General features: G+C 44.9%; 1 protein-coding gene across 1 annotated transcript in view; it reads left to right on the plus strand.

The window, feature by feature from the left end:
• LOC122383346 (serine/threonine-protein kinase/endoribonuclease IRE1-like) overlaps positions 1-23254 on the plus strand; it is a 128069-nt gene that overhangs the window by 4140 nt on the left and 100675 nt on the right. Inside the window, exons 2-4 of the mRNA XM_043369652.1 lie at positions 409-477; positions 4219-4310; positions 11559-11690. Coding sequence (XP_043225587.1) covers positions 436-477; positions 4219-4310; positions 11559-11690 — 266 coding nt within the window. The 5' untranslated portion in view covers positions 409-435. The remainder of the gene's footprint in view (positions 1-408; positions 478-4218; positions 4311-11558; positions 11691-23254) is intronic.

Below are 23254 nucleotides of genomic sequence, written 5' to 3' on the forward strand. Positions count from 1 at the left end.
TCTAGCTCAATGAAAATAGGTTTCGATTGACAGTTTTTCCAGGGCTATCAGACGCCCTTTGCATTTTGACGATCGGCCCAGTAGTTTCGGAGATAGGGGGGGGGGCTCTGGAGGGCCCCCCAGTCACTCGCGTTATGGAAAGTACTCCAGTCATGCGCGGGTTAAGGACAAATCAGGGAAACAATCAAAGCTATTTGTTCTGCACCCTCCAGTCAAGAAAACAATACAAATGGTAAAAGGCAAAGAAAAACGTTTCAAAATTTGTTTGTAGTTACCTTCACGGTTCTGATTGACAAAAACTACACAGAAATAATTTGCAATGAAAATAAGAATTACTTCCTTGCACGGCCACACCACGTCACATTTCCCCGATCTGAAACCTAACCAATCACTCTGACCCATTTCCAGACAGACGGTTTCTCTGAATAACTGGCGATGGATGGCCAGGTTTCTTCAGAGCTGAAAGTTGTGCAGGAGGTAAGCAAAATATTATTGCAGGTAGGGTGAAGTCGTATAAAAGTATGCACTTAGTGGATTTCTTGCTCTTATTTGTTTATTATTTGAAAGTAAGAAATCGCAAATATGGAATATTAAAGTTCATCAAATTAGCCATCAACCCATGAGGCAACGATCCTTCAACGTAAATGGAAGTGGTCTAAAACTGACGTTTTCTGAACCGCTGCTGTTGCGTACTCTTACCACATGGGGTGTGTATGAGTACGCACACCATGCGGGTGGAGTACGCCAGCATTTGAACACACACCTGTGCAGCTTGTACTGTTCAAATGCTTAACATCAAACTCAGAAGACATTTAATTTAATTTTAATATCCAAAAAGAAAAAAATCTTGTAAATCTCAAAATCAAGAAATAATCAGTTCATTATGTGGTTCTAAGAAATGTAGGGTAGCCTGGGGCAACACGCCCCAGATAATTTATTTTGCTACATAAATTTTGTCACACATCACCTGAAAGGCCAAATTTGTGCTCAATACGTTCTTTGGACATTTTACTTTAACCTTCCAGGCGGTGGGGGGGGCAATTTTTTGCCCCCCCCCTTTAGTTTTTTCGATATATCTCGAGAACCGCTGCGCCGATCGTCACCAAACTTTCAGTACCCTCCCGGGAGCAGCTAGCGCACATGGTGACCAAAAATTTTTCCAAAGGCTACGAGAGGTTGGCCGTTAATGACGTCAGAGTGACGTCATTTTTCCCATTTTCGACCCAAAAAAAGGTTTCGCGGGAAGAGCTGTCAGGCCTACAGCTTTAGAGATACAGAAAAATGTTTTTGACATAAAAGGTGTGGAATTAAAAGAGCTACAAAACTGCTATTTCGGTTTTCCGAATTTTTTGGATTTTGACCCCCAAAAATCAAAAAATAAATTTTTTGAATATAATAGCTAAAAAATCCAAAAAGTTTTTTGAATTTCGAAAAAAACGGAATATATGTGATAGCCCCTACCGCCTTCTATCTACATACCAAATTTGAGATCGATACCTCTTTTTTTGGCCAAGTTATAGCGAAAAAACTGTTCAAAATTGATGACGTCAAATTTTCAAACTCAATTTTTAGCAATTCTAGACCTCGTAGCGCAAAACAAAGACCACCATTAGACTCCCCGTGACAAGCTGCATCGAATCGATACCCATTTTATGCAAAAATATCAACTTTGAAATTTGACCTTTTTTGACCTGACCTTGACCTGACCTCCACCAGAAAGTGACCTAAACCGTACCTGATGGTCTTATAACCAACACCATTGAGTTGGAAATGAAAAACTAGCCATAAAACATGCATCGCATAACCTTAGTAAAGTTGGGCTCATGTGGTGACCCTTGGTGACCTTTGGTGACCTGACCTGTGACCTGACCTGGTATGACCAGTGACCTCTAATAGCAACATATGTACTAGACAACTGGCGCCTTATCACTGATTTTCGACAAAATGCGTTTTACTCGGTGTTATAGCGCTTTCCCTAGAAGCCCCGTGAACGGTGAAACATTTTATCTTTGACCTGACCTGTGACGTCATCGGTGACCCCGAGGTCAATGAAATTTGGTTTCCCTCGACAAATTTGACAGGGCTATCGAACGCCGTTTGAATTTTCCGGATCCGTCCAGTAGTTTCGGAGATACGGGGGGGGGGCAAAAAATTGCCCCCCCCCCACCGCGCGGAAGGTGGCTGGTAGGCCCACCGCCTGCCGGGTTAAATTGCACCCCTCAAATTCATTCACTTATGATCGGACTCCAAGCTAGGAAGTGATTTGTGAAGCAACTGCAAATGGGGCATTTTGCCCCAACCCCAGGGCAAAACGCCCCACGGCCTGGGGCAAGTAGCCCCATACTTTAGATTAAAGATTTAACATGGTAGTTGGCTAAATCTTATGTGAGAGGTCCGTTAGATCTCTGGAGGCACGGCACTGAAGTTAGCACATTCCATCCTGTCAGGTGTTCAGCTATGACACTATTGTATGAGCAGGTTTTTCACCTACCTCATAAGACCAAATAATAAATTATTGCAATGCAAATGTTAACAAAATACTTCCTTCGCCATCCAGTTGCTGAGAAAAATACACATAAAGGCATAGAAACTTACTGTTCGCCAGCTACCGAACATTAGAAAGTGGGTAGCCCGAACAACACATGAGGTAAAACGCCCCAGGGGCTTTTTGCCCCGCGACCTACTGGGGCGTTTTACCCCATCACGTAGTTCGGTCAGAGAACAACGCCTTGCACTCCAGCAAGACATAATTTAACACGAACCAACCCGGCATGATAAGCGTTAGACAATAGTTGTTCAAAACACATAAAAGTCGTTAACCTGATGTGGACCATAAAAGAACGCCATGATACATAATCTGACAACAAAACATAAAAATCACTTAAAAAACACATTTTTGGCTATATCTCCCGAAAGAGTCATCACAATTTCTTTCCAGTCTGCTCATATAATGATCATATAGTGCACGTTTTACAGAAGAGAGGATGTTTCCCCGGAACTCTGCCAGTTCCGAGAAACATCGGTGAGGCGTTTTACCTCGGCGGGGCGACTTGCCCCGGTCTACCCTACAATCAAAAGAGAATAACTCGTACTTAGAAGAATTTCGGGTACGCATCTGCCACACAGTGCTCCATTGATGAGATACCTACAAAGCAAACGTCATTGGGCGACATATCAATAATTCTATATATCTATACAATTAGATATACTGCATAATTCTGGGTACTCATACCCTCATGAACAGTGCGTCGTCCTCTTACCCTACATGCAATTCGCGCACAAAACAACCCCGAAACATTGTGCAAAACTTCACACACAGAATATTGCCCTGCACAGTATTTCCCCAGAAAACCCCACAAGTTCCCCACAACAATCACGAAAATGTACCTTATCTCAACTACCAAGTATCAAAATTATTGTACCATACCTACCATAATAATATCATAACGCTCCAAAATAATATTCATCGCCCTAAACTCAACAGCAGGGCTGCGGAATCGATGGATTTTCGGCGACTCCGACTCCGGCTCCGACTCCGGCTTTCAAAAACCAGCTCCGACTCCGACTCCGACTCCGGGCAGAATTGTCGACTCCGACCGACTCCAACTCCCGACTCCGACTCCGCAGACCTAGCAGGGCTGCGGAGTCGACAGATTTTCGGTGACTCCGACTCCGACTCCGGCTCGGGTTTATAAAATCGACTCCGACTCCGACTCCGACTCCGGTCATAACTGTCGACTCCGACCGACTCCGACTCCGACTCCGACTCCGACTCCGCAGCTCTGCTCAACAGCGTCGCCGCACAACGTCCACGTTCCGTTGGTGACAAACACGCACTGGCGGCTTCATGTCACTTCATGAACTCGACAAACCCGCGTTGCTAGGCAACCGAAACAGCTGATGCGTGAGGGGGGGGCACTACCGACTTTTGGTCCCATTCTTTCCATGCAACGCCCATAGGGCTAATGTTAAAATGCCAAAATCAAAGGGGGGCACGGTACCCCGGTGCCCTCCCCGCTCCGCCGCCTATGATTGCCCGTGTCCTCTTACCCGCCCTTACCCTATGTACCTTTGGAGTTTCGCCAAAGGACAACAATGCAAAAGCATTGCCTTGTTCAATCTATCAAATAACCATTACAAAAACAAAGTTACTATTTGTTGCCTGTTTACCACAGTGTGGAAACAATAAGTGTCACATCTTGATTATTTTGTCAACAGGTTGAAGAAGGAGACGTCATTTCTGTCGGCTCCATCAAGTATAGTGAGAAGAAACTACTGGGAAAAGGAAGCTATGGGACGGCTGTTTATCAGTAAGTTATGCCTATCCGCTGTTCAGGAAGTACTGGGAACAATATGTACAGTATGTCTAAAAAGAATGTACCGTCGCCACTACGTGGCGCTGGTGTCGCGAGCCGGTAGTTGGCTGAATCCGCACCAGACCACACATTCCCAAGCGCTAGGTGACAGCTGCGCAGTGGCCGGTAGTAGCGTAAGCCCGAACCTTCGTGACACGACCCGGGGGGGGGAGGGAGGGGAGCGGTAGAGCACTTCACGGATAGGCTTTTTAGGATCCGGCCCGGCCCATATCCGGCAAGTCATATCCAGATCCGCCCATTATCCGCCTTTCTTTGAATATCAGAATCCGGCCCACCCATGGCCCGTATTGCAGCCAAACTTCCAAAAAATATCCGTAATAATCCGTTTCACCAATAACTGGTTTCACCCAAAACTGGACTAACAAATTCAATCTAAGGGACCAGACAGTCATACATCTCATAGACCATCATGGTTCCAAAAACCATGCATACATTGCATACATTATCCACTTGAAGACAAGTCTTGTGACAAGTGAGTGTCATAAAATGATGCCTATTACTTTAATCAAACCTCTGCTGCCGCTTAACACATTAGGTTAATTTTTAACTTCAATGTTGAATGTTAAAATTTTGATCCGTTTTGATCCGGGTTCAACCTTCAATTCCCAAATCCGGCCCGCCCATATCCGTTCTTTTTTAACAAATTTAGAATCCAATCCTATCCGGTCCGCGGATTTATCCGTGGATAACGGATTTATCCGGCCCATGAAGTGCTCTAGGGAGCGGGCGGGGCAGCGCGTGTAGGGAGGGGTGCTCCGGCAAGCTGGCAGTTGTCGCGGCCAAAGGTCAAGGGCCAAGGGGTCACACACCAAGCGAACGGACGCTGATGTGGGTTCGTGGGGATCATGAACTTGTGTGTGGTAGGTGCGTCTTGCGATGCACGGGTGATACGCCAGGTCTAAGCCAAAGGATTCAGGGGAGAGCTGAAGAAAAACACCTGGTCAACTACGGCGAATAATGGTGCTGAAAAGTGGAAAGTATGGGTCAATGCAAGCCTTCATGACTATAAACAACTTTTTTGAGGACGCAAAGGCCAGCATTGAATAACGATATCCGGATCAAAATTAGCAATGATTTATAATTACATGCCGAACTAATAGCGCTGCAAAACCCTCCTAGTAAATTGTCAAGTCGGATTATACCCACTTGAATTAAACTATCCTAAATAAAATTGTTAATTAACCCGCGCCCTGGTGGGGTCTGTTTGTAACGCGACCTGGTGGGGGGGGGCTATTTTTTGCCCCCCCTCGTATCTCCGAAACTACTGGACGGATCCGCAAAATTCAAACGGCGTTCGAAAGGCCTGTCAAATTTGTTGACGGAAACCAAATTTCATTGACCTCGGGGTCACCGATGACGTCACAGGTCAGGTCAAAGATGAAATGTTTCACCGTTCACGGGTCTTCTAGGGAATGCGCTATAACACCGAGGAAAACGCATTTTGTCGAGAATCAGCGGTAAGGCGTCAGTTGCCTAGTAGATATGTTGCTATTAGAGGTCACTAGCAATACCAGGTCAGGTCACAGGTCAGGTCACCAAGGGTCACAGGTCAGGTCACATGAGCCCAACTTTACTAAGGTTGTGTGATACATGTTTTATGGCCAATTTTTCATTTCCAACTCAATGGTGTTGGTTATAAGACTATCAGGTACGGCTTAGGTCACTTTCTGGTGAAGTTCAGGTCAAGGTCAGGTCAAGGTCAGGCCAAAAAAGGTCAAATTTTAAAGTTGATATTTTTGCATAAATTGGGTATTGATTCGATGCAGCTCGTCACGAGGAGTCTAATGGTGGTCTTTGTTTTGCGCTATGGGGTCTAGAATTGCTAAAAATTGAGTTTGAAAATTTGACGTCATCAATTTTGAACAGTTTTTTCGCTATAACTTGGCCAAAAAAGGAGGTATCAATCTCAAATTTGGTATGTGGATGGAAGGCGGTAAGGACTATCACATATATTCCGGTTTTTGCGAAATTCAAAAAACTTTTTGGATTTTTCGATAAGTATATCCAAAAAATCTATTTTTTGATTTTTGGGGGTCAAAATCCAAAAATTTCAAAAATCCAAGATAGCAGTTTTGTAGCCCTGTCCAATCTGCAGCTTTTATGTCTTTATCATTTTTCTGTATTTGCAAAGCTATAGGCCTGACAGCTCTTCCCGCGAAACCCTTTTTTGGGTCGAAAACGGCAGAACATGACGTCACTCTGACGTCATTTCCGGCCAACCTATCATAGCCTTTGGAAAAATTTTTGGTCACAATGTGTAAAATTGATGTCCGGGAGGGTACTGAAAGTTTGGTGACGATCGGCGCAGCGGTTCTGGAGATATATCGAAAAGTCTGGAGGGGGGGCAAAAAATAGCCCCCCCCCCACCAGGGCGCGGGTTAACTTTCTGACACTGACGTTCTTTATCATACGATAAGTATGGGGTTAACCAAGAGTCAGCATCTTCCGCGTTCAAACAATCACCTGTAAGGCTAGAACATTAATGGCCAGGTAAAAACATGGTCGGGATTTGATTAACCGGATAATAAGTCGATTTTTTTAGTTGGGATTTGATAAGTCGGATTTTTTTTACGCCAACCGCATTTTTAAGTCAAGTCAGGTCACTGATCTATGACGTCGTAAATGAGCAGTCCTAAAATGAACTATGTGAAACTGTCCAAAACTGTCCTAAAATGAGCATTTTAGGACTGTGTGCACAGTCCTAAAATGTTCCAACTTCGCAACACCCTCAGTGCAGAGCTTTCATAGGGAGATAAAACTTACAGGATCTTATAGTATGGTCGAGAGGTCTCACAACTTGTATAAATGTATATCTCGGATTTTGTGAAGGGTCGCCTGAGATCAGGTCGGTCTCTCACCATTAAAAGTCAGGTGGAATATGGAAATTGCTAGTTTGGTCCGGAAATGATATACAACTATCTCAAATTCTCAAGCACACGGAATCGTGATTTCATGCGCTCCTTGCAAGGTCTGACTTCTTCAATTTTGCTTTGTTGATCTTGCGTGACGTCATTTATCACGCAACTAAGGCTATCAGTTTTTCGTCAATAACTCCCGATCAACTAAAGCTACCGAGTCGATAAAGCCACTAATGGACAATGGACATGAAAAGACTTGCCGAATCGATTGATATGCAATATGACCTTCTTTGACCAGCTTCGTGACCTGACGGGCTGTGACCTGACCTTGGCCCGAGGTTAACACCTTAACTATCACCCGTATTGGTGTTTTTCCAGCCGCAAACGTATAAAGGGGGGTCCGTTGGACCCCCCCCCCCTGCCGTTTCGCCCCTGATCGAGCTAGAGCTTCGCGGAAAAAACGATCGTGTTGGCCGTGACGAGAGGAAGCCGATGATACCCAATTTTCATAGGTCATCGGTTGACCTTCCAGGTCAGGTCAATGACCCAAAAGTCGGGAAAATCGGGACAGCTGTTAGAAGTCGTAAAGCCTGGCTGCTATGGGGTTTTCGGGGTGCCGATCACGAATATCATGTTAGTTTTGATCACAGATGATGTCTTCATTCATTTAGGCCAGGTCGGGTCAGGTCAGGTCAGGTCAACCAATAGGCATCGTGACGGGTATTCGTAGTACGTGTCAACCGCCTCTGACAGCTTCGTAACATGTTACGAAGGCACCAAAACTACTTCGTAAATGTTCAAATGGTTGCTAAATTCGAATTCAGCTCAAAAAACTAGCCTAGAAACATGTACAGCTCGAAAAAGTGAACCGAGGTCACCCGAGGTCACCAAAGGTCAATGGCCTGACCTGACCTTCAGGTGACCTTGACACCCACCCTAATGCATGGAAGCAACATCAAATCACATGTTTGAACGTTTGAAACCAGAAAAGCTTGCAAACGCGCGGCTAATGCGAGCCGACATACGCAGCCGACCATAAGCTACTACGAGACATCAAAGCAGAAGGTGTCGCGCGGCTCTCAGCGCTCTGCCGCGCTGCCCGGCGCCGCGGCGGTCAGATGACTGCGGCGTACCGCCGCAGGAGTTGCGTGTGGAAAAACATATCAAAATATTCTCCCATAAATTCTGCATTGGAATCAACTCTTATATTTTGCCCAATTTTGTCCAAACAGCTAATACGAGACATCAAAGCAGAAGATGTCGCGTGACTCCCAGCGCTCCGCCGCGCTGCCCGGCGCCGCGGCGGTCAGCTGACTGTGGCGCACCGCCGCAGGAGTAAAGTCGTGCTAGGAGGGGCTAAGTCCCCACAGTGCGGCGGCCGCTTTCTGGTCTGCGCAACATGGCGGCACCGTTGGACGATTCCAGGACAAAAAGTCAAAAGACAAAATGTCAAAAGACAAAAAGTCAAATGCAAAAAGTTAAAATGGATAAAAGTCAAATGGAAAAAGTCAAATGGATAAAAGTCAAGACGGATAAAAGTCAAAAGACAAAAAGTCAAATGGCAAAAAGTCAAAAGCAAAAAGTCAAATGGCAAAAAAACAAAATGGCAAAAAGTCAAAATGGCGAAAAGTCAAAAACGAAAAAAGTCAAAAGCCAAAAAGTCGAATGGCAAAAACTCGAAATGGCGAAAAGTCAAAAACGCAAAAAGTCAAAAGCAAAAAGTCAAATGGCAAAAAGTAAAAAAAAACGCGAAAAGTCAAAAGACAAAAAGTGAAAAACGGCAAAAAAGTCAAAATGATAAAAATCAAATGGAAAAGTCAAATAAGAAAAAGTCAAAAGTAAAAAGTCATATATCTAAAAAACCATAAGACAAAAAGTCAAATGATCAATGTCAAAATTCCTAAAAGTCAAAAAACATAAGCCAAAAGCAAAAAGTCAAAACCGCAAAAGGTCAAATAAATAAAAGTCAAATGGAAACAAGTCAAAAATCAAATATGTAGAAAGTCAAAAGAAAAAGTCAAATATTAATAATTTCTATTGTTTTATTGTAAAACGAAACTAAAAAAAAACCTTAGTCAAAGCCACTTGAAGTGAAAACGGTTAAATTCAAATGGAAATAAGATAAACAAGACAGAGTCAAAAGTCAAGAGTCGTTCATTGTATCATTGTAAAACATATGTATCAACCCTCGCATGACCAGCGGGTCGATGCGACCCGTGACGTTTTCTCGCGATAGCTTCCGAACGACGCGGCGGATCGTGATGAGAATTTGCAAAGCTGATGGGGCAGCCCTTGCGCATATTTTAGTACTAGATGCCGGCACCACTACCGTGTTGCCTTGGACCGGAATCGGAGGCGAAAATGTTTGGAATGAGTGAGATTCGAACCCGCGATCTTTCTATTTGTAAAGAGTTTTTTGGTCATATCACGTGCTACGTTTATGCTAGAGCGCTCATTCTTTCAGCATCTTGTAGCGCTTCTCGAGTTCTATCAGTGTGCCAAGTTTCATGGTCAATAGATGGCGGTTTTAGAGCGTTTTCCGTGAAAAAAGATTTTTGCCTCTGGCACGTGCAGCTTGCACCCCTCCGGGACCGAACCCCCCTAGGTTGAAGGTTCACTATGGGGAGCATGTGGCCTGTGAGTATGGCGGCTGTATCATCATCCGTTTGGCCTGTAGCCCTGACAACAAATTTTTGCAGAGCCCCATGTGGCGGCACGTGACACGTGACACGTGGCACGGATCGCCACGTGACCGACGCCATCGTCTTTCCGGCGGATCGTTGCGTCTAATGGTACCAACCCCGTCCCGATCGGACCAGCCGTTTCGGCGCTAGGACCCAAAATGCTCGACAGACAGACACACACACAAACACACACACAGACTCACAGGCCCGAGCCAACTTTTCCGCAGCGACCTCCCAATGGGAATCTTAGTTCGCTCGGGCGCGCTTCGCGCGCCCTCGCTCACTACGATTCTGGATAATAATTTTGACCAGGTCAGGTCACAAGTTATGATGTCATAAGAGATACAGCCTCCGGCTGACTTTTCAATGGAATGATATGTTACCACAAATAGATAAGGCTTTATTGATACAAATTCAAACCTTTTATGTTGTTTTGGTCAGACGTTATACGATACCTATCCCTGTGCAATGTGCATCCCAACCATTGACCCCGAAAGGTCATCTGAGGTGAGCGGGCTCGATTAACCTAACCTTTGCCCAAAATCACGTTTTTGTATCTATGCTGACCAGCTGCGTGAGGCAGGACCGGCGAGGATGTGGACAGTGCTGCGGCCGGTGATCGGGGCGGGGAAGAGTGCCACTGCTTCTGCGCCAGCGTGCACGCCGGAAGCGCTCAACGCGTATTATGTGAGCGTGGGCCCCACCACCGCAGCCAGCGTCCCTGCCCCGCTGCTGCGGACCCCGGTACATACCTGTCAGAATCCCTCGCGTACTCACATGTTCCTTACAACTTCAGTGGAAGGGTACGTTGCGCTGTATAATATTTTTTCAAAAAATGAAAAGATCGATGCTTCGACTTTTATCCTTTTGACTTTTTATTTCAGACTTTGACTTCGACTTTTCTATTTTATATTTTTTTTTCAATTTTTTGACTTTTTGTCTCTTGACTTTTGCCCGTTTTGACTTTTTGCTTTTGACTTTTACTCGTTTTGACTTTTGGTCTTTTGACTTTTTTCCGTTTTGACTTTTATCCTTTTGACTTTTTGCATTTTTGACTTTTTGTCTTTTGACTTTTACACGTTTTGACTTTTTGCTTTTGACTTTTTGTCTTTTGACTTTTTTCCGTTTTGACTTTTATCCTTTTGACTTTTTCATTTTTGACTTTTTGCAATTTATACTTTTTGTCATTTGACTTTTCCGTTTTTGACTTTTGCACATTTTGACTTTTTGCTTTTGACTTTTTGTCTTTTGACTTTTATCCGTTTTGACTTTTATCTTTTTCACTTTTATCCCGTTTGACTTTTTGCATTTGACTTTTTGTCTTTTGACTATTTGTCTTTTGACTTTATTCCTTTTGACTTTTTTGTCCGGTTACCCCGTTACCCCGTTGGACACCATCTGACGGCCGATGCGCCTTCCACATCATGGAGTTCAGTGCTTGGGTATCATTGGATTTGTCTCTTCTCAAAGAATCTGTTGCTCTTTACCGCGAAGCTCTATCTCCAGCAGGAACAAAATGGCGTGGGGGTGGCAACCCCATGTGCGTTCTAGGATGGGAAAGGGAAATGTGCGGGCGAGAGTTAAATGTGTCCCTTTTACCTGGCGACAGTGACACTTCCAATGAATGCTTTTGCTCACAGGGGACGGTTCGGTACGCGGGAAAATGTGGCTGTGAAACGTATCTTCTACATCGATGAAAAACAAGAACGCTGGATTGAAAAAGAAATCAAGCATCTCCAAAAACTTGAAGAGGATGGCATCAATGTCATTAGGTAAGATCGAGAGTTACCCCGCGCCCTGCAGTGGGGGGGGGGGGGGTTGAAGGGGGCAAGGGGCTATTTTTAACACCTCCCCCTCCAGTCTTTTCGGAATATCTCTGTTCGCCGCTCGTCACAAAAATTTCAGTACCATCTCGTACATCTTGCCCGAGAGGGCCGGACTCCTGCCTTCCTCGCCCTGGACAAACAAGTAAAATATGTTATACGTCGTGACGTTAAAAACGACATTGCCAGCCGGGTGAGGAGGCAGGGTGCGGCCTCCACCTTCCGCAACCTTCGGCAGGTGATCGAGGGCAAGAAGTCCACTCAGCGAGTCGTGCCTGAGGCCACCCCCAACGAGCTGAACGAGTACTTTGTGGGGGTCGGCCCTCGGGTCGCGGCTGAGGTCCGGGACAGGGGGGAGCCCCTTCCTCCTCCTTGCAGACTACCTAGAGTAGGCGCCTGTGCACTCACCTTACAACCTATTTCCCTTCACTCTCTCCGATGTGTCCTTTTTTCCATGAAAAATTCCTCTTCCGGCTCCGACGGTGTCAGCATCCGGATCCTACGCCTCTGCTTTGACTCCATCGGTCACGTCTTTCTCCACTTTGTCAACACCTGTCTCACAACCTGTGAATTTCCCGCGTCCTGGAAGCACTCTATCGTCCACCCCATCCACAAAGCGGGCAATCCTACTGATCCATCCAACTATCGACCTATCTCAATTGTTCCTGCCTTTGCCAAACTTGTAGAAAAAGTTGCTCAGCAGCAGCTGTACACCTACATGTCTGGCAACCATCTGTTTTCCTCATATAAGCACGGTTTCCGCTCCTGTCTCTCCACAGAAACCGCGCTCGCCACCGTATCCGATCACATCCTCTCTGCCACCGACCGTCAGGAACTCACTCTCCTATGTCTCCTCGATCTCTCCAAATGCTTTGACGTCATCTCATCGACCACTCAAAGCTACTATCCAAACTTCAAACCTATTCTATCGATCCGACCTGGTTTTCTTCTTACCTCCGTGGCCATTCCCAATCAGTTTGCACAACTGACGGGCGAGGAAACCGAGTCCTCTCCGATCCTCTACCCAATCCTATCGGCGTGTTCCAAGGATCCTCGCTGGGCCCGCTCCTGTTCCAAATATTTGCCAATGACCTCCCTCTTTTCGCTCCCGGGGCGCACGTGGTGCAGTACGCTGATGATACCCAAATTCTACTTTCTGGCAAAAAAGATTCCCTCCCTCACCTCATCGCCACTTAAGAACAAATTTTGGACTCTTTTGATGCCTGGTTTCATACCAACTGCTTAAAAGTTAACACAGCTAAAACTGAGCTCATCGTTTTTGGCTCGCGCCAAAATTGCCGCAGCCTGGATCCCATCTCAATTCGGTTCCGTGAGGACACGATCCGTGAGGGCCCCACGGTGAGGAACCTTGGCGTGGTTTTCGACAAGCACCTCACCTGGGACGCTCACGTATCGGCCCTCGTCCAAAAATGCAACGGTATCCTCATTGGGCTGTCCAGTGTCCCACGTGCGTCACCACATCCCTTGTGAACTTCTGCCAACCGTGGTCAGCGCCTTGGTCCTCTCGCACGTCCGATATTGTCTCTCCGTCTATGGAAACGGGTCGGACAAAAACACACAGCGCCTCCAAAAAGTTCTCAAGTTTGCGCTGCGCGTTGTGTCCGGCCGAAGAAAATTTGACCACATATCGGACGTGCGAGAGGAACTGGGCTGGCCTACCGCCCGTCAGTTGTACGAAATCCACTCTCTTAACTTCCTCCACAAAATACGCTGCACCGAAGAGCCGGATACTATGTCCTCCCAAATCCTGGCCAACTCTTCCCTTCGCTCACGCTCAACCCGGCGTGACACTGATCTGTCTCTCCCACGCGTGAGAACCGAAGCAGGGAGGCGGCGCCTGCTCTACAGCATAGCCCAGTTGTACAACCGTCTGCCCCATGACATTAGACATCTCCCTCTGGGAGCTTTTAAACGCTCTGTTTCCGAGTTGTATCTGCGTGTTTAAGGATGAATGTGTGATTTGAATTGTGTTCTGTTTGATGTGATTGATGAGTGTATTAACCAGCGCCCGGCTGGGAGTCCTGGATTTCCACGCCCTGCTGGGGGGGGGGGTGTTTGAACACCCCCCTTCTAACTCGGCTCCTGGGCCACGTAGCGATACGCGGAAGGCGGCGTTCGAAAGAGCGCTAAAAATAATGACGAAATCACTTCGGTCACTTTTTTGGTCAGGTCAAAGGTCAGGTTACCAGAGGTCATTGAAGGCAAAATTTCGCCGATTTTCAGGTCGAATGTCGACAATTTCCAAGAAGCCAACGCATAACTCGGGAACCAATAGAGCTACAGCGCCACGGAAAAGCGCATTCGATAGCCCTATTAACGCCCTTTCTGATTAATACTTTCAGATTTGACCTATCGCCAACGGTTTTGCCTGCAGGGGGCAAAACCTGCAAAAATAACCGATTTTTTCGAAAACAGTTTTTATGCAATAACTTTTGACCCAAGCCTTGCACGAGCTTACTTTTACCGGCATCGTGTTCCTCTCCTCAAGACGCATCGAATGAACTGTAACTTGACCTTAAAAGGTCAACTTGAAAATTTGACCTCAGGTCAAGGTCATGACCTGACCGGAAAGGGTCATGTTGCATATCAGTCGATCCGTATCGTCGAGCTGAACACATCCAAGGCGTTTTAATCGCTCTAGCATGCCTCTATCAAAAGTTATTCGCGAAAAACTGTTAGATACCATCCGTGACCTGAGATGACCTCAGGGGCATAAACAGGGGTCACAGATACCATTTTCATGTTCAGTATGTCTTAGTTACTTGTTATTCAGTGTTTGGGAGTGTTTATAATGGCTTTTATCCAAAAAAGCGCCTTTCAATTTTCTCCCATTGACTTATAATGGGGAGGTCGCAAAATTGACCTGACCTTAGGTCATCGATATCAAAATTCTGAGATATACATTTTGTACATGCTATTGCTCTTAGCAATCGCTGAAAGTTTCAAAGCGATCGGTCACTCGGTGTAGCTATGACAGACATTGAAACTTTTTATGAGGTGAGGTCACTTCAAGTGACCTGGTGACCTGACCTTGAATGACCTTGGTCTGAAATTTTCAGAACATGTGTAGAATTGATGTGTGATAAGATGTACAAAAAACGGCGGCGCTCCGCGCCGCCGTTTTTTTTAGATATTTGCGAAAAACCACAGGGGGGGGGGGTGTTCAAACACCCCCCCCCCCCAGCAGGGCGCGGGTTAACTTGTTTTTCCTTTTAACCGTGACGCGACACTCGGAATAACCATTTTACTGTGGAGAGTGTTTTAACTGTCATATACAAATACAAATACAAATACATTCCTTTTACACATTTTGACTAAAACTTGTGTGAGAGTCTATGATAGGTTGGCCACAAATAACGTCAGAGTAACGTCATGTTCAGCCATTTTCGACCTCAACAAAGGTTTTGCAGGAAGAGGTATTACGCCTACAGTAGGGTAGGGTAGGGTAATTTGAGCATATTTTTACGTATTCTTCGTCGCACCAAATTCCAGCTCAATCTGGGACGATGAAAAACTGTTTCAGTAGCGCAAATGCCACTTGCTTTCACCATGCAAGCCTCATTTTTGGGCGAGCCGAGCATACCTTGAATAGCATAGCCTCACTTCTCCACCAAGTCACGGTGTGTTCAAATTGCCCCAACGTGGGGTACTTTGAACATACTGCCTTTACGAGCCATAAAAACAATAATCTCGCCAGCACCGATGCTTTTTGATCCATAAACAAATAGGCAGAACATTTATAAACATACCTTCATTTGAAAAACCAACACAACAACAAAAATACCAGTTGCAGAGTATCAACATCTGCACGCTGCACACTGGTCAGTTAATAGAAGTCGCCTCTCTTCAATTAACAGAACGTCTATCATTTACATTCGATAACCCCCCCCCCAACCTTACTTCATCTGTTATAGTGGTGCCAATCGACACCTTTTACGGCCAAATATAGAAATAGTGCACACAGTTCAGAAATAGTGCAACCATTTCGACAGTTCGGCATAGTGCACCGCTACTTCGGCCGAGTGCATGAAATTCAGTAATAGTGCACTCGTCTCCGAAACAGTGCAAGCAATTTAAAAGGTAATGCATTCATTTCAGTAGTTGCGATTTCAGTTTCGCCAGAGTCATTGCTTTGTCATATGCATTTGTATTAGGCGTACCACAAAGCAATTTAGTTAACCCGCGCCCCACTGGGGTCTGTGTATAACACGCCCTACTGGGAGGGGGGGGGGGCTATTCATAGCCCCCCTCCTAACTCCGAAACTACTGGGCCGATCGTCAAAATTCAAACGGCGTCTAATAGCCCCGGAAAAACTGTCGAGCGAAACCTAATTTCATTGACCTCAAGGTCACCGATGACGTCACAGGTCAGGTCAAAGTAAAAATTATTAGCACTTTGGCTTGTTCACATTTTGGGCTCTGGCCGCCGTCTTACAAATCAGATCAGGCTCATTTTTGGTTTCCACACTCGTGAACAGATGCTCTAGATACCTTGAGGGTACCAAACTTGTACTTTGATTTTCAGGTCAGGGTCAGGTCATCACAGGTCACGAAAATATTATATCATGCGTCGGTCACGTGACAATGTTTTATGGTCCATCAAGGCCATAGATTTCGAATTTGATGTCGTCTGTGTCATTCAAGGTCATTTTGAGTCGAAATTAGCTTAGGTCAGGTCACTTTCAGGTCAAAAAAGGTCAAATTTTGAAGTTGAAATTTTTCAACGAAAAAGGTGTCTATTGGATGCAGTTTGAGCTCAGGAACACGATGGTGCCATTTATATTGGTGTACGATGCCAAATACGTACTGAAAAATTGATTTGAAAAATTAATAATTGTGAATTTTTTGTAATAATGCGTATAACTTGGCCATTTTTGAAGATATTTAGCTAAAACTTGCTAGAGTTAGTCATAATCATGCGTTCTGTCACATATATTCCGTTTTTTTTCGAAAAGTCAAAAACTTTTTGAAAAAATATAGAAATATAAATTTTGAATATTATTATATAAAATTTTCGTAATTTTCAAAATTTTGAAAATCCGAGATTGCAGTTTGATAGCGCGGTCAATTCTGAGTTCTTTCATGCAAAGAAATTGGATCTAGCTTAAAAACTGAGCTCTTGGGAGCGATTGCCGTGGTTCAATGTTTTGCGTCGAAATCGGACGAACATGACGTCACTCTGACGTCATTTCCGGCCGACCTATAGTAGCTACGAAGTTCAAATTTTGACACAAGGTGTCAAATTGATGCAGCCGAAGGTACTGAAAGTTTGGCGTCGATTCGTCAAGCGGTTTGGAAGTTATTGCAGAAAAACGGGAGGGGGGGCTATAAATTTCCCCCCCCCCCAGTGGGGCGCGGGTTAATCTTCAGGTGAATTCGGTGCCCCATCTAGAAAATATTTTTGACAACGCTCTTGCTGTTCATCAATTGTAGCGTGGTGCCGTTCAAACAAGCTGCTAATGAAATTTTGCTGAATCACTGAAATTTTACTGCTAATGAAATTATTTAAATTTTAATGAATCTAATGAAAATTGGGCACTGCCGCCCAATTTAGGCGGCAGTGCACACATTTCAGAAATAGTGCAATCGATTTCGACAGTACGGCGTAGTGCATTCATGTATTGAATCGCGGCACGACATTCGTCATATTGCAGCCATTTCGTCGTAGTGCAGATTAACCCTATTAGTGGCAGGCTCCTGGCTACCCCTATTAGTGGCAGGGGGGGCTGTTTACGACCCCCCTTGATATCTCGAGATCTAACGGGCCGATTTTCAAAATTCAAACGGCTTTCGATTTTGCTCAACGTGATCTACATTTCTAAAAAATAAAAATTAAAAATGTCAATAGGGGGGTAGAGGGGGGTAAAAACGGGCTAATTGCAGATACAATTTAGACTGTTTATCACGGCCAGGTTTCTGAACCAATCTTAACGCAACTTTTGCCGATCGATAAAGAATGAACCAGGAATTCACATGGATCCTAAAAACATGCATTTTCAAAAATCATAGGCGGATACAGATCATTGAGATTGGGGGTACACAAAAAGTATAGTAAATAAGGTTTTTGTTGGTACTGTTTCTAAAAAGGGTGGTAATGGTCTTGTTATGTTACAATTTTCTTAATGAGAGAACGACTACAATTGTATTGGTCATGCATAGGCGGAGTCAGGGCACCTATGTTGGGATGTAAAACATAACCCCCCTTTTTGGACGCCAAGATCCGCCTATTATAGCAAAAACGTGTCAAAAGAGGATGCACAATAAATTTGTATATGTTATCACATGATACCTTTCATTCACTGTTCGTAAAACTGGTGCATACAGTTATAATACATCAGCATCGTGATCTTCGCCCAAATGACTCGCTTCACGAATAGGACCCCCCAATTCCCAGTGCTCTGGAGCCGCCCCTGGTAAAGTTATGAGCTTGAAATTTTCAGGGAATGTGCCCAATTTAGTTTCAGGAAAAGTCAGAAAATTTCAGCATCGTAGCTTCAGCGGTCTCGGAGATATTCTCGAAAAGCCTGAGGAGTGGATGAAAACAACCCCCCTGCCACTAACAGTGTCATTAGAGGCTTAGGAAGCGTGATATGTCAAATAAAAATGGTTGCCACTTATTTATGCAATGCCAGTCTTACTGAACAGTGCCTAAATTACATGCGGCACTCCGAAATTGAAACGATCTGACGAATAATGTGCGCTATGTCTAATATGCCTGAGCCTGGGTCACTTTAACCCTAGTTCTTGATGCAAAAGGTAGAGGGTATTTAGGGTAGTGTGGGGTAATTTGAACATATTTTTACGTCTTCTCCGTTGTACCAAATTCCAGTTCAACCCTGGATGAAGAAAAACTGCTTCAGTAGCGCAAGTGTCACTTGCTTTCACCATGCAAGCCTCGTTTTTGGACGAGCCGAGCATACCTTGAATAGCATAGCCTCACTTCTCCACCAAGTCACGGTGTGTTCAAACTGCCCCACCGTGGGGTAATTTGAACATACTGCCTTTACCTGTTATAAAAACGATAGTCTCGCCAGCACCGATGTTGTTTGACCCATAAACAAATAGGCAGAACAATTCTAAACATACCTTTACTTGAAAAATCAACACAACAGCAAAAATAACAGTTGCAGAGTATCAATATCTGCACGCTGCACACCGGTCAGTTGACAAAATTCGCCCCTCCTCAATTAACAGAACGTCTATCATTTTTGTTCGATAAAAACTCTCCCAACCGTACTATATCTGTTAAAACCCTAGAACGCCTAGGGGGGGGGGTGTATCAACCCCCCCCCTGAGGTTTTTTCGAAGTGCACGCTAAACGACTTGTCGTAGCGGGCTGAAATTTTCAATACCCTCTGGGGCAACCTTTGCGCATCTTTTGCCGAAAAAAAATTGATCGGGTCATGTCAGGTCACGGAGTTATGACGTCATAAGAGGTACAGCCTCCGGCCGGATTTTCACAAACTGAGTGCCAACGCCCGAGGTTTCCTGCCGGTGGTACGGACATCGGTTGATGGATCGTGATGAAACTTCCCATGCATGTTGGGGCAAGTATTGGCTATCATATGGTATAAGAAATTTGACCGGGTCAGGTCAGGTCACGGAGCTATGACGTCACAAGAGGAACAGCGTCCGGTACTATTTTTGAAAAGCGCCCGAACCACTATTTTGCAAATTCTTGTCACCTCAATGGGAATATGCAGCAATATTAGCTTCTATAGGGAGCAAATGGACCTCCCAAATCCAAAAATACAATCAGATTTCAAAAATTTAAATTTTGATTTTTCGAATTTCTGCCGCCGACTGTGACCTTGCCGACTTCCGGCGCTCCCAACGCGCCATTTTTAGAGCTAGGGAAACGAAATACATACCAAACGATAGAGAATTGATCAAGGAACACGATAGTGTAGGTTTCAAGTCGATACCTCCCACCGTTTTGCCGCAATCGCCGCCGAAAGTTGAAAAAAGTCTATTTTTCCGAAAATTTGACCTTTGACCGGTCAAAAGTAGGTCAAATGTTGACCTAGGACCAAAAAATATACCACCAATCGCGAGATCTCGTTGAGAGCAATCCGTTGGTTTTTTCCGCTAAGCTCTACGACCTTCCGTTTCGAAACGCCAGGGGGGGGGTCGTAACAACCCCCCCCCCTGGTCGTTCGTGTTATGAGAAATGGCCTGGTCGTGCGAGGGTTAAAGTGGTGCCAATCGACCCCTGGACATTTGGAGTTCTGATTTTGTCCAATGTCCAATCGGAATTGGTTGGACAAAGGTAGCAGACTGGACAACATTGGACGATGGCTTGCTACACTTCAGCGCTTTTTATAAAGTAATCGTGCATAGCATTGATTGGCGAATGGAAAGCTTGTTAAGCTCTCAATATATTGAACACTTTTCGGCTGGTTAAATTACATGATAAGCGATATAAATGACAGTTTTGAGTGTTGATAGCTGCATAATTTTCGGACATATTTGGACAACTAGTTGACTTTAACATTTTTGGACGGAAAATCAACAAAAATGCTGGACATTAGACGGATATTAGACGTAAATTTTCTAAAACTGGCATCACTTATCTGCTACTGCCTTGGGTCGAAAATATTGGCAAAAAAAACTGGGAGCGTTGTTTTTTTCTTTTTTCGGAGCTATCCCTGTCTTTATTCAAATTCTCACACTATGTTCAAATTACCCCACGCTAAAAGTTATTTTGCCATTTTAAAAAACAGAGTTCAAAAGCAAATTTTTTGGATTGAAGGCACTGATTAGGTCATTATACAACAAAAGCCGTTGCGTATTAGGCGCTAGCAATGCAAGATTTTGCGCTGCAATGAAGTTGCAATGACGTGTTGTTAGGCGTTTTTCCTTGCGAAATTGATTTTTACACTGTGCGTCAACATCTTCATTCCCTGAAACTTTAAACCCCCTTCATATGATAGCCCTTTTAGTTGCGATAATTTCTCTCATTGGTCTTATTGTCATGCCACTTATGGATTTTCCGTAATTTTCTGTTATTCACACTATGTTCAAATTGCCCCACATGTTCAAATTACCCCACCCTACCCTAATGCTTCATCTGGCTGCCTTAGCTTCAATCATATAAGACATAGTGCACAATGCACATAATTCGTCATGTGCTTTCAAATTCGGCATGAGCAATATTTTTTTTCGGCTTTGTTCGATCAAAATCGCCACGATGCTGAAAGGCAATAACAAGAATCCATACCATTTCTGATCTTGTTGAACCAGCACCGAAGTTATGCACCCGATTCAGAAGCCCTGAATGCCACGTGACCGCCATTTGACCGTGTCACCGAGTTCTTAGAGCGAGACAAATGATAAGTTAACCCTCGCCCGTAAACGGCGATCTGCCACCTTCGCCCATGCAGGGGGGGGGGTTGGTGCGACCCCCCCCTTGGTGTTTGAAAACGGAGCGTCGTAGAGCTTAGCGAAAAAGACCAACGGATTGCTCTCGCCGAGATCTCGCGATTGGTGGTATATTTTTTGGTCCTAGGTCAACATTTGACCTACTTCTGACCGGTCAAAGGTCAAATTTTCGGAAAAATAGACTTTTTTCATTTTTCCGCGGCGATTGCGGCAAAACGGTGGGAGATATCGACTTAAAACCTTCACTATCGTGTTCCTTGATCAATTCTCTATCGTTTGGTATGTATTTCGTTTCCCTAGCTCTAAAAATGGCGCGTTGGGAGCGCCGGAACTCGGCAAGGGCACAGTCGGCGGCAGAAATTCGAAAAATCAAAATTTAAATTTTTGAAATCTGATTGTATTTTTGGATTTGGAAGGTCCATTTGCTCCCTATAGAAGCTAATATTGCTGCATATTCCCATTGAGGTGACAAGAATTAGCAAAATAGTGGTTCGGGCGCTTTTCAAAAATAGTACCGGACGCTGTTCCTCTTGTGACGTCATAGCTCCGTGACCTGACCTGACCCGGTCAAGTTTCTTATACCATATGATAGCCAATACTTGCCCCAACATGCATAAGAAGTTTCATCACGATCCATCAACCGATGTCCGTACCACCGGCAGGAAACCTCGGGCGTTGGCACTCAGTTTGTGAAAATCTGGCCGGAGGCTGTTCCCTTTGTGACGTCATAACTCCGTGACCTGACATGACCCGGTCAATTTTTTTTTTTATCAAAAGATGCGCAAGGTTTGCCCCATAAGGTACCAAAAATTTGGCGGCGCTGCGCGCCGCCGTTTTTGCACTATTTCCGAAAAACCTCAGGGGGGGTTGCACCAACCCCCCCTACATGGGCGAGGGTTAACCCGGCCGGGCCCGGGGGGTAATCTTAACCACCGCAGCCCGGGGGGCGTTTTCCGCCCCCTGTCTAACTCCGTAAATAAGGGAGCTACGGAAACAAAAGCGATACCAAACGAAAGGTCCTTCCGAGACGATTCTAAAGCACCTAAAATTTTTGACCTCAGGTCAATTTTCAAGGTCAGAGGTCAAGGTCAAAGGCAAAAACCGGCACATGTGTAGTGATCTCAAAGAAAGCCTTCTAGCCCTATTAGTGGCAGGCTCCTGGCTACCCCTATTAGTGGCAGGAAGGGGGGGGGGCTGTTTACGACCCCCCCCCTGATATCTCGAGATCTAACGGGCCGATTTTCAAAATTCAAACGGCATTCGATTTCGCTCAACGTGATCTACATTTCTAAAAAATAAAAATTTAACAATGTCAATAGGGGGGTAGAGGGGGGTAAAAACGGGCAAATTGCAGATACATTTTACACTGTTTATCACGGCCAGGTTTCTGAACCAATCTTAACGCAACTTTTGCCGATCGATAGACAATGAACCAGGAATTCACATGGATCCTAAAAATATGCATTTTCAAAAATCATAGGCGGATACAGATCATTGAGATTGGGGGTACACAAAAAGTATAGTAAATAAGGTTTTTGTTGGTACTGTTTCTAAAAAGGGTGGTAAAGGTCTTGTTATGTTACAATTTTCTTATGAGAGAACGACTACAATTGTATTGGTCATGCATAGGCGGTGTCAGGGCACCTATGTTGGGAGGTAAAACATAACCCCCCTTTTTGGACTTATTGTCATGCCACTTATGGATTTTCCGTAATTTTCTGTTATTCACACTATGTTCAAATTGCCCCACATGTTCAAATTACCCCACCCTACCCTAATGCTTCATCTGGCTGCCTTAGCTTCAATCATATAAGACATAGTGCACAATGCACATAATTCGTCATGTGCTTTCAAATTCGGCATGAGCAATATTTTTTTCGGCTTTGTTCGATCAAAATCGCCACGATGCTGAAAGGCAATAACAAGAATCCATACCATTTCTGATCTTGTTGAACCAGCACCGAAGTTATGCACCCGATTCAGAAGCCCTGAATGCCACGTGACCGCCATTTGACCGTGTCACCGAGTTCTTAGAGCGAGACAAATGATAATTTAACCCGGCCGGGCCCGGGGGGTAATCTTAACCACCGCAGCCCGGGGGGCGTTTTCCG

This window comes from Amphibalanus amphitrite, unplaced genomic scaffold (assembly GCF_019059575.1).
Source record: "Amphibalanus amphitrite isolate SeventyFive unplaced genomic scaffold, NRLGWU_Aamphi_draft 000161F_arrow, whole genome shotgun sequence".
Classification (NCBI taxonomy): domain Eukaryota; kingdom Metazoa; phylum Arthropoda; class Thecostraca; order Balanomorpha; family Balanidae; genus Amphibalanus; species Amphibalanus amphitrite.